The 12,412-nt window shown below is 50.0% G+C and overlaps 1 protein-coding gene across 2 annotated transcripts in view; it reads left to right on the top strand.

Annotated features, from left to right (window-relative positions):
* SAMD10 (sterile alpha motif domain containing 10) overlaps positions 1 to 3,877 on the top strand; it is a 53,537-nt gene extending 49,660 nt beyond the window's left edge. The window contains exons 4-5 of one of the 2 annotated variants that reach the window (XM_079979986.1): positions 1,139 to 1,279; positions 3,628 to 3,877. In XM_079979986.1, coding sequence (XP_079836112.1) covers positions 1,139 to 1,279; positions 3,628 to 3,737 — 251 coding nt within the window. In that variant the 3' untranslated portion in view covers positions 3,738 to 3,877. The other variant, XM_079979987.1, reaches the window with a different exon arrangement.
* The last annotated feature ends 8,535 nt before the right edge of the window (positions 3,878 to 12,412 follow it).

Here is a 12,412-nt window from a genome sequence, read left to right as displayed (position 1 = left end):
GGAGTTGAGTCCTTTGCCCCCTCGCTGTAGCCCAAAATGAACACTGACTCCTTGAAGCCTCTGTCACAGCAGTCTCCCTTGTGCGCCAGGCAAGAACTCTGGAGGGCAAGGATTTCTGAAAGGGCCACAGGGTGGGGAGGAAAGGGTTAAAACCCCTCATGTACACACAGGCACACACATGTATCTGACAAGCTGCTGTCTGAAATGCCCAGGTACATGAATTGTATATTTGACCTGTTTTACACTGTAGAAAAATCAACACAAAATTATAGGACAAGTCTGGGAACAATAGGGCATGTCATTTGAAAGGGTTAAACTTACATTTTGCAAATTTCTTTAGTGAGGGGTCTTAAAAATGTGTTTTTGGGGGTGAGAAATTCAAATCTGCCATCATTTTTGTGATTGACATTTCGTTTGGTAAGATGAAGAAGCGCAGAAACCGCCTTTGGAAAACCAAAGCACTTCGATTTTACCTTATGAAAATGGCAGGTACAGTGGTACCTTGGGTTATATATGCTTCAGGTTACATACACTTCAGGTTACATACTCTTCAGGTTACAGACTCCGCTAACCCAGAAATAGTACCTCGGGTTAAGAACTTTGCTTCCGGATGAGAACAGAAATCTTGCTCCGGCAGCGCGGCAGCAGCAGCGGGAGGCCCCATTAGCTAAAGTGGTGCTTCAGGTTAAGAACAGTTTCAGGTTAAGTACGGACCTCCGGAATGAATTAAGTACGTAACCAGAGGTACCACTGTAATACAGAGTATGGCTGCAGGTTCTTGACAATGATTTCTAATGAACACATTTTACTTACTGAGCAAAGCTAAACAATATTGATTTAACCAAAATACCTGTTGAGTTCCCAGGTCATGTTACAACATTTTAGTGCCCCCGCATTTTTGGAAGTTGAAAGGTTCAACACCCCGAATGTGGAATGGTCTGTCTATGCCTGGCTGTCACCAGTTCAGGCTGCAAGGGGGAGCTGGGCTGGATTGCTCCCCACTCCAAAAAACAAAATCCCTCTGCACAGAAGCCTGGTGTCAGGAAGAACACCCACCCACTCGCCCCCCCCCCCCGAGCTCTTATCTGGCCCTTTCTCCCTCCTCCTCCTCCTCACCGTTCTGCTTTCTTCCCGGCAGGTCGGGCGTTGCTGCGGCTGAACGCGGAGAAGTTGCAGCGCATGGGGATAATCCACGAGTCTCAGCGGCAGGAAGTCCTCCAACAGGTGCTGCAACTGCAGGTGCGCGAGGAAGTCCGCAACCTACAGCTCCTCAGTCAAGGTACGGTGGCTGGGGGGTGGGATGTCCCCAAATCACTCCTGATTCCCTGCATTTGAGTGACCTGCTGCGTTGGTCAGCCTAAAGACGAGTAACCTCTGAAGGTTACTTCTTGTTACTCCTGGCTAGGTCTGTCTGTCTTGCCACTGGTAAAGGACAGGGGAGGGGAGGGCGGATTCTGATAAAAGGAAGCAGAAAGAGATATGGATTCTACTTCTCCACCTGCAAAGCCTGGGACTTGTGGGGTGAAGCTTTGAGATTCGGGGCACTTTCGGACTGTTGCTGGTTTTGGGTGGGATTCAGTTTGAGCTGGGCCTCTTGCACAACAAACCTCTTTGCCCCTCAAACTGGACTTTTTGCAATAAGGGAACCTGCCAGCAAATTGCACTGGGGAAATGTGGGGTAGCGAACAACTGCCAGGCACAACATCGTTTAACTTCCCTGCCAACAAATTAGGATGAATGCTGACTTCTTCCGACCTCCCGGCAAGCTTCTGTGCCAACAGATCAGGGTGAATCTTGCCTGGAAGTGACATTTGCATCTCAGCCAACCTTTTAAAGAGCGTTTTAACAGGATGTTGTGGGTGCTTCAATGCACAGCAGTTTGTTGTGGGCTTGGGTGCTGCTTATTCCTGCAGTCTTATTGCAAGTTCCACGTGTCGTAGTATTATATATTTTTAAAAAAAACCCTTTCCCATAGTTCCCCCTCCCTGCACCTTCCCATTTGCCATTTCCAAAGGTGCTGTAGCGTCTTTTGACTTTTACTTATTGGATTTTCTGCGGAGATAGAAAATCCGTTTTAAGTTGGAAACTACCATATATTTCGCTCCATATGACGCACTTTTTTCCTCCTAAAAATTATGGGTAATGTCTGTGCGTCTTATGGGGCGAATGTGTGGTCGATCGCTGGCTCCCTTTCCACCCCCTTGCCCAGGCCTCGATTTTTGAGTGTTCTGCAGATGGAGGCTGTTTGTTTCCCCAGCGACATGTGACTGGCTGATTAGATTATCTGTCAGGAAACTGTAGAAACTGCTCCCTTTCCTTTCCTAAAGAAGCTGCAGAACTGTGAGTTGAACCCCATAAAAACAGGATTTTTTTACCTTTGCAAAGTAAGCTCAACAACTTTGAGCTGATCCTTAAAAAACCGGGGCTTTTCCCCTTTGCAAAAGAAGCTGCGCAACTGTGAGATGATCCTCAAAAAACTGGGGCTTTCCCCCTTTCCTCCTCTAAAAACCAGGTGCGTCTTATGGTCAGGTGCGTCTTATGGAGTGAAAAATACGGTAATAGGGGGTGGGAATTTGATGAGGATGACATCAGATAAGAGTCTGAACAAATTTTGCATGCACCGACCCCTCCATAAACTGCTGTGTGGAAGCACCTGCTGCAACCCACCTGAGAGGGAGGGTCCCACACGGAAGGGTGATGCAGCCCAGGGGGAAAAGTCGCCAGCCAGCCATCTTTCTCTCTTTCACCCCCCATCTCCTCCCTCGATTCTCATTCCATCCTTTGAGTCTGCTCCCCACCTTTGCCCTTCCTTCCCCACCTCGCTGCCTCCTCCTAGTCGCCCTCTCTGCTTCCTCCCTTCCTACTTGTTCTCTTCCCCCATTTCGCTCATCTCCTTCATTCCTTTTCTCTTCCTCTTTCCTCCACGGTTCAGCATCCCAACACCCTCACTCCTTCCCTCCACATGTTGTCTCCTTATCCTTCTCCTTGGCCAGCTTCCTCCCCTCTGCATGTTCTGGCCTTGCTTCAGAGGAGGGGAGCGGGGCCAGCAGCCGGCCTTCCCCCCTCCTCCATTGTGTTCACACAGTTGTCTGGCTCCCGAACCAAGACTGGACCAGAGGCCTCCAAGATCTGTCTGCTGGAAACCTTCTGAGAACCTTCCAAGTGTCTTCACCCTCTCCCCCTTGACCTCATTTCCAACTTCCAGGTGGGCCCAGGAGTGCTGTCCCCCAGTCTTGCTTGAGGCATCCCCTTCCCCAATTCACCCATCGCCACGATTTCCCCCTGTGTCCCCCGCCTCCGATCTCCCTTGACAACTTTGGTACTTACTCCCTTTTTCTGTTTCTTTCCTTCACTCCCAACCCTCCTTCTTCCAGCCTCTTTTGGGAACATCTCCTAACCCCTCCGGCTTGTCCCGGCACGACACTGTGAAGTTGCATCGCTTCTGGGATGCCGATGGCTTGTGTGGACCGCAGGTCTGGACACCTCGATTGCATGCTTGGGAAATTAGGAAAGGACCCGATCCCAGACTGGCTCCAGGGGGGGCGGTATTTGGTGCGCTCGCTCTCCCCACCCACCCCGACACCCACCCCTCACTCTTCTCTTTGATTCCTCATTGGTTCCATGCAGAGACCAGCTGCTGTCTGGCTCAGAACTCATGCCACGCCAAACCACCGCCACTAGGACTTGTCAAACTCAGCCTCGTGGGATCCGATCACAGCGCGAAATTGTTTCCTTGACGAAACCAGCAAGGACAGACTTTCTCCCCAGAAGGACACGGAAGACTTCTGAATCCGAGGATTTTGCAAATGCTTCACTCGTTTCATTGTATAGGCGTCTTGGATCTCGTTCAGAGGCTCTCCGTAGCAATCAGGGTGTGTGGGCTGGAGTGGTTCAGAGGCCATTCTCCAAATTCAGGATTCCCAGGTTGAACCCTTGCCTTTGCCACAAGCTCACCAGCCTCTGACCCCCCCCACACACACACACCACCATCTGCAATATGAGGATAAAAATTGTGGTCTACCTTACAGGGCTGTTGGGAAGATAACAACCAGCTGCCCATCGTTTTGAACACTCCTTAACATGCTACGTAAGCACTGTTTATTATTACTACTGCTACATGAGAGTAAAAACAATGGGGGGGGGCTCTGTGTATGGGTGTGTTAATGCAGAACTTTGGTCAGATTTTTTAACCTGAATGCACAAATGCCCAAACTTGACTTTTTAAAAATAATACGCTTTTAGGGCAATTCCTGCTGCTTAATTGCAGTGGATTCTTCGTCCAACATTCAGACGGTCTCCTCCTTGCTGAGGCTGTGATATATTTGGGGAAGGAGCTTGTGTTGAGAAGCCAAGGCTGTTTTGAGAGTGATGGCAGCCAATGACTCTACATACTGCCAGACACTGGCCATGAAAGAAGCCTGTCTCTGTCACTGGTCATCTTGGAAATTTTGGAGGGACTGTAGCTCAGTGGTAAAGCACCTCTTTAGCATGCAAATGGTCTCAAGTTCAATTCCTGGGGTATTCAGTTCCAAAGATTTGGGAGCAGTTGTTGGGAGGGACCTCCTAGCTGAGACCCCGGACAGAAACACTGCCCAATACTCAACTTTGCAGACAAATTCTTGGACCTGCTATAAGGCCGCTTCCTAACAACAACCCACATTTCTGGAACTGGAATTTAAATTAAGAGTCGCCCAGTGAAGCTTTATGTATTTTAACAAGGTTTTCTGTAAAAAAACAACAACAACAAAGCAAAGCCAAACAAAACTGTTGGTTTGCAAGCCCCCTCCATAGAGGCCGGCCCCTCTCACTGTCCTCGGAGCTTGCTTACCGGTAACCTCCTCTGACTGATATCTCGGACAGACCAGGGAGATTTTGATAGGCGACATTTTCCCAAGCGTGGGTAAAATGCACAACCCCTCCCTCCTGCTTCCGCAGGGGAAAGAAAACAAGTCAGAAATCTATTTACATGATGTTTATTTCTGACATTACAGCACTAGAGAAAAACACGTCCTTTCAGTTCAGTTCTTCCAGCATGTCTGACAAACTTCCTGAACATGCGCAAATGGAAGGTTTCAAATTACACTCTTCACAAAGACTTATCCAGCCTGTAAAGGTCCTGGGAAATTCTTCTTTCCCACAGATAGGCGCATCATGTGATGTCAACAAACTGGCTGTCTGCAGCGGTGATGTTTCCATATACTGACAAAAACGACATCAACAAGAGTGAGCAAACACACAGAATCCCTGAAAGGTAGTAAACGTTATTATCATTATCAATATTAATTTATTAAATTTGTACATCGCCCTTCATCCAAAAGATTGCAGAGCGGTTCACAGCATAAAAATACAAAACGAGAACACAAAATGCATAATGAGGCAAAAACAAAAATAAACCAGCAACCGCCCCCCCCCCCCTCCCAGTTAAAAGGCTAGAGAATGTTAATCAGTCAGAGACTCCCTGGAGAGAGCGTTCCACAAACAGGAAGCCACCACACAAAAGTCCCTGTTTTCGTGTTGCCACGCTCCAGACCTCTTGTGGAGGAGACACACGAAGAAGGGCCTCCGATGATGATCGCAGGGTCTGGGTCAGTTCAAATGGGGAGAGGCGGTCCTTGAGGTATTGCGGTCCTGAGCTGTTTAATAATGACTTGTGAAAGAGGCTTTTGACATTCCCTCTTCCCTAACCCCCAACCCACCCACATCCAATAATGATGCTTGGCATGTGCTGAGTGGTGGTTTGCAAGCAGTGTCACAGTCCTCCTTTCAACAGCTGGGGGGAACTGTGGCCCTGTCTCTTACTTCCTGCAAGCAGGGAGGGCCTGGAAAAGGAGGGCACCTCCTCTGAAAAAGGTCAAAGAGTCATTGGTCCTTATCCTAGCAGACTGCTGGACGGGAATGACAGAGATGGAAGTGTCAGAGAGAGAGGGGGGGAGAGAGAGAGAGAGAGAGAGAGAGAGAGTCACAAAGGGAGAAGAAGAGAAAAGGAGATGAGGGGGAGAAAAGGAAGGAGGGAGGGAGGGAGGGAGGGAAGGAAGGAAGGAAGGAAGGAAGGAAGGAAGGAAGGAAGGAAAGAAAGAAAGAAAGAAAGAAAGAAAGAAAGAAAGAAAGAAAGAAAGAAAGAAGGAGGCCCCAAATACCTTTGGCTCTGATTCCATCTCGTATAGTGGTACCTCTGGTTGCGAACAGGATCCATTCCAGAGCCACGTTCGCAACCTGAGAGGAACACAACCCACGTCTGTGTGTCTGCACATGCGCAGGTCGCAATTCGCTGCTACTGCACATGTGCATAACATCACTTTTGCGCGTCTGCACATGCGCGAGCGGCAAAACCCGGAAGTAACCCTATCCGGTACTTCCAGGTCGCCGCGGAACGCAGCCTGAAAAGACGTAACCTGAACCGAACATAACGAGAAGTATGACTGTACTAGTATACACCTCAAAGGTATTTCGCCCTACCTACAAACCTTAGCATCTTCTGTACTTCCGTGCACAGCCTCTGTGCCCTCTCAACGTTAAAAAAAAAGGTCTGCACCAAAACACTTGTGATTAGAACCAAAACACTTGTGCTGCCCGAGCGTCACTTGATTTGCAGTGCGTATCTTCCAACACTGCTGCACTCGAGCGCCGAAACTCACTGTGAAAACCCTAGAGATCAGGTCATCGCTGCATACTTGAAGGCCTTCCTTGAGCTAAATAGCGAGGGCCACTTCTGACGCTTCTCCTTTCAGAAACCAAGTCTGTTCTGCCAGCCCATCCTTCACCCAACTTGGCAGGTAGTTAGACAGGGCCAGAAGAAAGAAAGCCCCAAACCCCTGAACCGGAGAAGATGCCTTATACGGAGCCAGGCCGTTGGCCATCATAGAATTGTAGAGTCGGAAGGGACTATCAGGTGTCATCTAGTCTGACCCCTTCCAATGCAGGGATCTCAACAACCCATGTCAATATCGTCCACTCTGGCAGCTGCATCATCCCTGGTGGGGACTCTGTCTTCAAGGTCTTACTAAACACCCCCCTCCCCTGACGGGCAGCTGACCCACTTTTGGGAAACTAGGTAGATTCACCTTGGTGGTTGAGGTGAGAGTTTTTCCCATGGGGGGGGGGGAATCTGTAGCCGTATAGATTTGGGTCCATGACCTTTGGGTCCATTTCGGTAACTGGGCTGAGTTGCTCTCCCCACTCTCTGCACAGACCCACCTGAACGCTCTCCTGCCCTTCGCTTGCCTCCAGTGCAGCAGACCATGCTTTCTAAAGACTCTCTCCCCCGCCCCAGATAAAATGCACAGCTCAGAATGCGCCCAGAGCACTCGTGAAAATCGATTTGGCTTACATCAAGAGGCAATGCTTTTGCAATCATTGCGCTGCCCTTGGCAGATTCCTCTGCTTCTGAGGGTGACCCAATCCTTCAATTCTCCTCCTGTGCGCAGTCTATTAAAATTAATAGCGGTGCTGTTATCTGCAGGGTACGCCCCACTGCCAAGGTCCTAAGTCAGCCCATTAAAAGCCAAGGCATGTTATTGCTCCCTCGACAATGAATTATTATTGGCGTTTGAAATTCGGGACCGTGCAATGCGATCGCAGGGACTAGTAGCGCAGAAGGCATCAAGACTGGCTTCATGGAGCAGCCTCCGATGACGTCATAGCTGGTGCCATGGGCCATGTGGTCTGGGGCTGATGGGAGTTGGAGTCCAGTGACCTCTGGAGGGACACAGGTTCCCATCTTCTGTGGGACCTCACAGAGGCAGATTCAGGGCAGGAAAAAGAGTTCCACCGCGCTGGGCGCTGAGCCCAGTGGGTGCCGAAACTATGAGAAGAATGGAAGGCGAGAGGTGAATTTTGGCCTTGCATTGTTGAAATTTGAAAGACCAAAGTCTGCCCCTGGTCTACCTTTCCTCTGCCTAGGAGTTCTCCCAAAGCCACCAAGAAGTTCAGTTGTACGAGCCACTGCAAAGGGTGTTCTTCCCGGCTTCCCGGCCTCCGTCACCCACCTCCCGCCCAGCTCTTCCTGACCACCCAGCTGTGAAACAATGCTTTTGATTAGCTCCCCGGCAGTCCTTCCCGAGGCAAGCTCATCCCCGCGACAGGCCGAGCAATAAGGTCCCTTATCAAATGTCCAAAGTAATTTCCCTAAGCCGTCTCTCCTCGCCCTCTAAATGGGCAGCTCTGCCTTGGCAGTCAGACGGAGCCTCTGGGAAGAACCTGGCCATCTTTGCCCTTCAGCCCGGCTGCTCAGACCCGTTCTGCAGAAATTAGATTGGGGGCATCGGCATTGTCCTCAAAGATCCAAATTCCTGTTACACCAGATATAAGAGCTCCTCGGTTTTGCATTGTGTGAGGAAGGCCCTTTGCTCTGGGCAGGTCGGAACTCTGGTTCGGCCGCTCATTTATTTCTTACACCACTAAATGTATTAAAAATATTGTCCAATGACCAATGTAGCCCATTTGCATCAGGGCCTGCCTTTGACTTAGAACCATAGAATTGGAAGGGATCACCAGGGCTCATCTAGTCCAGCCCCCCCGCAAGGCAGGAATCTTTTGCCCAACGTGGGGCTCGAACCCACAACCTTGAGATTAAGACTCTCAAGAGTCAGGTCCATAATCCATAATCTGTCTGGTTTAGGGCTGCCAGCATGGCATAGTGGTTAAGAGCAGTAGACTCGTAATCTGGTGAACCGGGTTCGCTTCCCCGCTCCTCCACATGCAGCTGATGGGTGACCTTGGGCCAGTCACACTTCTTTGAAGTCTCTCAGCCCCACTCACCTCACAGAGTGAGGAAGGGAAAGGAGAATGTTAGCCGCTTTGAGACTCCTTAAAGGGAGTGAAAGGCGGGATATCAAATCCAAACTCTTCTTCTCTTCTTCTTCTTCTTCTTTGCTCCCTGGGAGCTGTTATCCACCAGGGCAAACGCAGCCCATTAGCTCAGCCATCCTGTCTCATTTTGCATCCCCAGCCTGGCAGACACGGCCCCTCAAGAAAATTAAGGCGTATTGAGCACCTAGCCCACTCAGAAGCTTTATTTGTACACTTGTGCCCCTCTCAAAGGAGCTTGAGATGGTGTGCATGGTTTCCCAGGTCCCACTCTGACACATGTCACCATCATACTATCCTGGCTTCCTCAGGCCGGTAGCTACTCCAGGTTCTTTTAACCTGGAGACTCCTGGGCTTGAGTCTGGACTTACTTAGGTGCAAAGCATGTGATCTACCACTGACCGGAGACCCTGGAGTGATGAGTGGAGAAGAACCAGAAGGAGATACAATTGTCAGTTGCCCGTGCCATTAGAAATGAGAACACTGTTAAGCCACAGGAAATTGGGAGGATAAAGCGTGGCTGTTTTTCCGGTGTTTTCATAAGAGCAAAATGCCTGACGCTGTGACACGCACAGTCTTCGGCAACCTGGTGCCCTCCAGATGTCTCAAACTACAACTCCCATCGTGGAAGTTGTAGTCCCAGGCATCTGGAAGGCGCTGCCAGCTTGGCGAAGACTTGGCCACGGGCTGGCATTTGTAGCACAAGGATCATTTGGAGCATCGCATTTTTATGTCGTCCTCTCAAGTGCAGCGCTGTTACTTTTTTTTTCCATAGGAGTGAATGGCGTCCATTGGAGACGGTCTAGGCAAACACTCCAGCCCATGGTCACCTGAACTGTTGCAAACTGAGCTTCTGCTGTCAGCATTGCTCAGCTGAGCTCCAGGACTGGGAACCTCCAGGCAAGGGGGTCTAACCATATAGAATGCCAGGTGTGGGTCAGGTAAAACATGGCGTCACCAAATGGAGCTTGGCTGGCCCTCCCCCCCCATCAGCTGATTGGCGATGCCTTCCAAGCCCTAACTGCTAGGCAAGATGGTGCTTTAAAAGGGGCTCCTGTTTGCTGCCTATGGAGTAGCTCCTTTCAATGCTCTCTGTTGCCCAGTGCTTATGAAGGGGCTTCTGAAGACCCCTGTGGGTAGGGGGGGTCACTTGTGGCTTCAGGTGATTGGCAGGTGGGTGACTCCACTTGCCTGCCAAACATCGCCCAGGAGAAGTGGTGGAGGTAACAGTTATCTAGCCCATCGACCAGATCCAGCCCCCAACCCGGGCATAGCTGCCGCCTGGGTTGGGTTTCGAAGCTACACTTCAATCATAGAAGGGACCCCTGAGGTTCATCTAGTCCAGCCCCCTGCCATTCATGAATTGATTGGTTCAGATCCGGCCCTCTGGAGCAGAAGAAACCAAGCTTGCTCTGTCTTCCACCTGGAGTGTTACAGAAACAGCCTTTGTTGTAGATTCTCCAGCCGACAGACCACCTGCCAAGTTTTCAGATATCACCCAGTTCCCTTTTGCCACATCCCCTCTTAATAGCAAACCCTCTTTCCTCGTTCCAGTCCTTCTGTAGCCCAAGAGGCTCCCTATGCAAGGAGGAGCTACCAGGTGGGTTGATAGAAGCCCCCGAGTTTGCAGAACTACAAAAAAAACCCTAAGCATCAGGGAGGGGGGGAATTGTAAGGGGGGGGGGGAAATGCACCCAAAAACCACCCTAAGCAGGACAGGATGGAATGGAGTAGCCTGATAAAGGGCGTGGCTGGCTGAACAAGAGCACTCTGCCCTGAAATATTTTGTTGCAAGCCTCAGCCTTTTCAAAGGGCTCATCTGGTCTGCAGTTGTGCACACAGCGGCTACCTGGCAGCTGGCTGCATCCCTCCTGTCTCTGGGGGCCTGGGCGCCTGGGGGCCCCGGACAGATAGCAATCATTAATTACTCCGCTGGGTGGATTTGCCTTACGCCAAGGAGACTTTTTTTTCGGGCATTTGCACCCCTGAAACCTTGGGGTGGGTTACTGACTCAACGAAACATCACCGAGCAGGTCTCAAAGATTTGTGAAACCACACGCGTCCCCCTGCAGTCTGCCCAGATTTTTATTATTCCCGTCATCCCAAGACTGGTGATAGCGCAGGACATCATGCAATAAAGTGGGTGGTGTGTGTGTGTTTGTTTTACTTGAATGTATTTATTGTGTCTCAGAGAATTCGATTCCAGTGAGGTACCCCTGGGCTCATCTGCACTGCATACCTAAACTGGTTTAATCACCGGGAAACCCTGGGGGTTATAAGTGGGGGCTGGGAATCGCTTAGCACCCTAGACCTGACTTTCGGTCATCCGCATGGCTGCTTTGTGCTGCAGTGGAGAGGTTTTTTGGGGGGGGGGCAAAGCAGCAGCAAGGGCAGCATGGTGCACACTCACCGGCGGAGCCCAGCATGTCTGCCGGCGCATTTGCACCTTGCCAGTATTGCCTCTCCTGCTCGCCTTTCCCCCTATGCAGCGGTGGGGGTCGGGTGAGCACTACCACTCGCTCTCCTCCTGTACGCTACTGAGCCTTGCCAAACTACAACTCCCGGGGTTTTTTGGTTTCGTTTTATTTAAGAGACTCCACGGCACTTAATGAAATGAGCCAGCATAGGTTTGTGGTGCAGATCAAGCCACCGAGTTGACCTTTCTCTACTGTATGTGATTTTGTGTATATTTCCAATGCCATGCTGGGGGAAGGAAGGGGAAGCATCTGTGTCTACTTTTCGTTTGTTTGTTTCTGGGGGCGGGGGGGGGCAGGAAATCGGGGGACGAAGGTGAATAGAACAACAGCTTTTTTGTTTTATTTGGTTGGTTTTTGTACTCGACACAAATATAAAAATTAAAAGAAACTGTTCTTTAAAATTAAAAGAAGAAAAAGAAGCCTCGGTTGGTTAATTATTTCTTCCTGCCTGGTACTCGCGCTGTTGCAACCTCAGGTCTTGACTACTGCAATGTGGTTTCTGCAGGGTCGCCCTTGAAGGCTGGGTTGAAATCTTTGCTGGTGGAGTCAGGTGTGGCACCTGACAGCTGCAGGTAGATACCAGGACCCACTGGTGTCATGTCATCTTTCCCTTGTCCCCTGAAGCAGGTAGCTGGTGCCAGAAGCTTCCTTATTTTAGTTACATCATTAGTATATAGTTCCCAATTAACAGTGTCTTCTGGGCAGTTGATGCACACACAAAAGCCTTAAGAACATTTGTTAACCGCTCTAGAGATAAACAGAATAAAACAAACCACAGCGCAAAGCCAGCAGCAAAACCTTCATGAGCGCACCTGATCAATGATCTGAAAATGCCTGGGGACAGGTAAGTAAGCAGGTGAGTGCTGATAAAGGTAGCCTGGCCACAAAGCCATTTAAAAGTGAAACCTGCCCCTTTGAGTTGGGCCTGGAAACAGACCAGAAGCTCATGCAGATGGTTCAAGTGATCTACTCAGCATATGCTCTGCCTCTCAGGTAAAATTCCTCAAAGGAGAGAGGTTCCCCTCCCCAGAATATGTTCACACATTTCGTCTTACCCACTACCATCTCTTGGATGTGCATGTTTGGGGAGAAATATAAAAACCTGCCCAGCCTGTTTACCCAGAGAAATA

This window comes from Podarcis cretensis (genome assembly GCF_951804945.1).
Source record: "Podarcis cretensis genome assembly, chromosome: 6".
Classification (NCBI taxonomy): Eukaryota; Metazoa; Chordata; class Lepidosauria; order Squamata; family Lacertidae; genus Podarcis; species Podarcis cretensis.
Note: the sequence above shows the minus strand (reverse complement) of the source record. Positions and strands in the feature narration are given on the sequence as shown.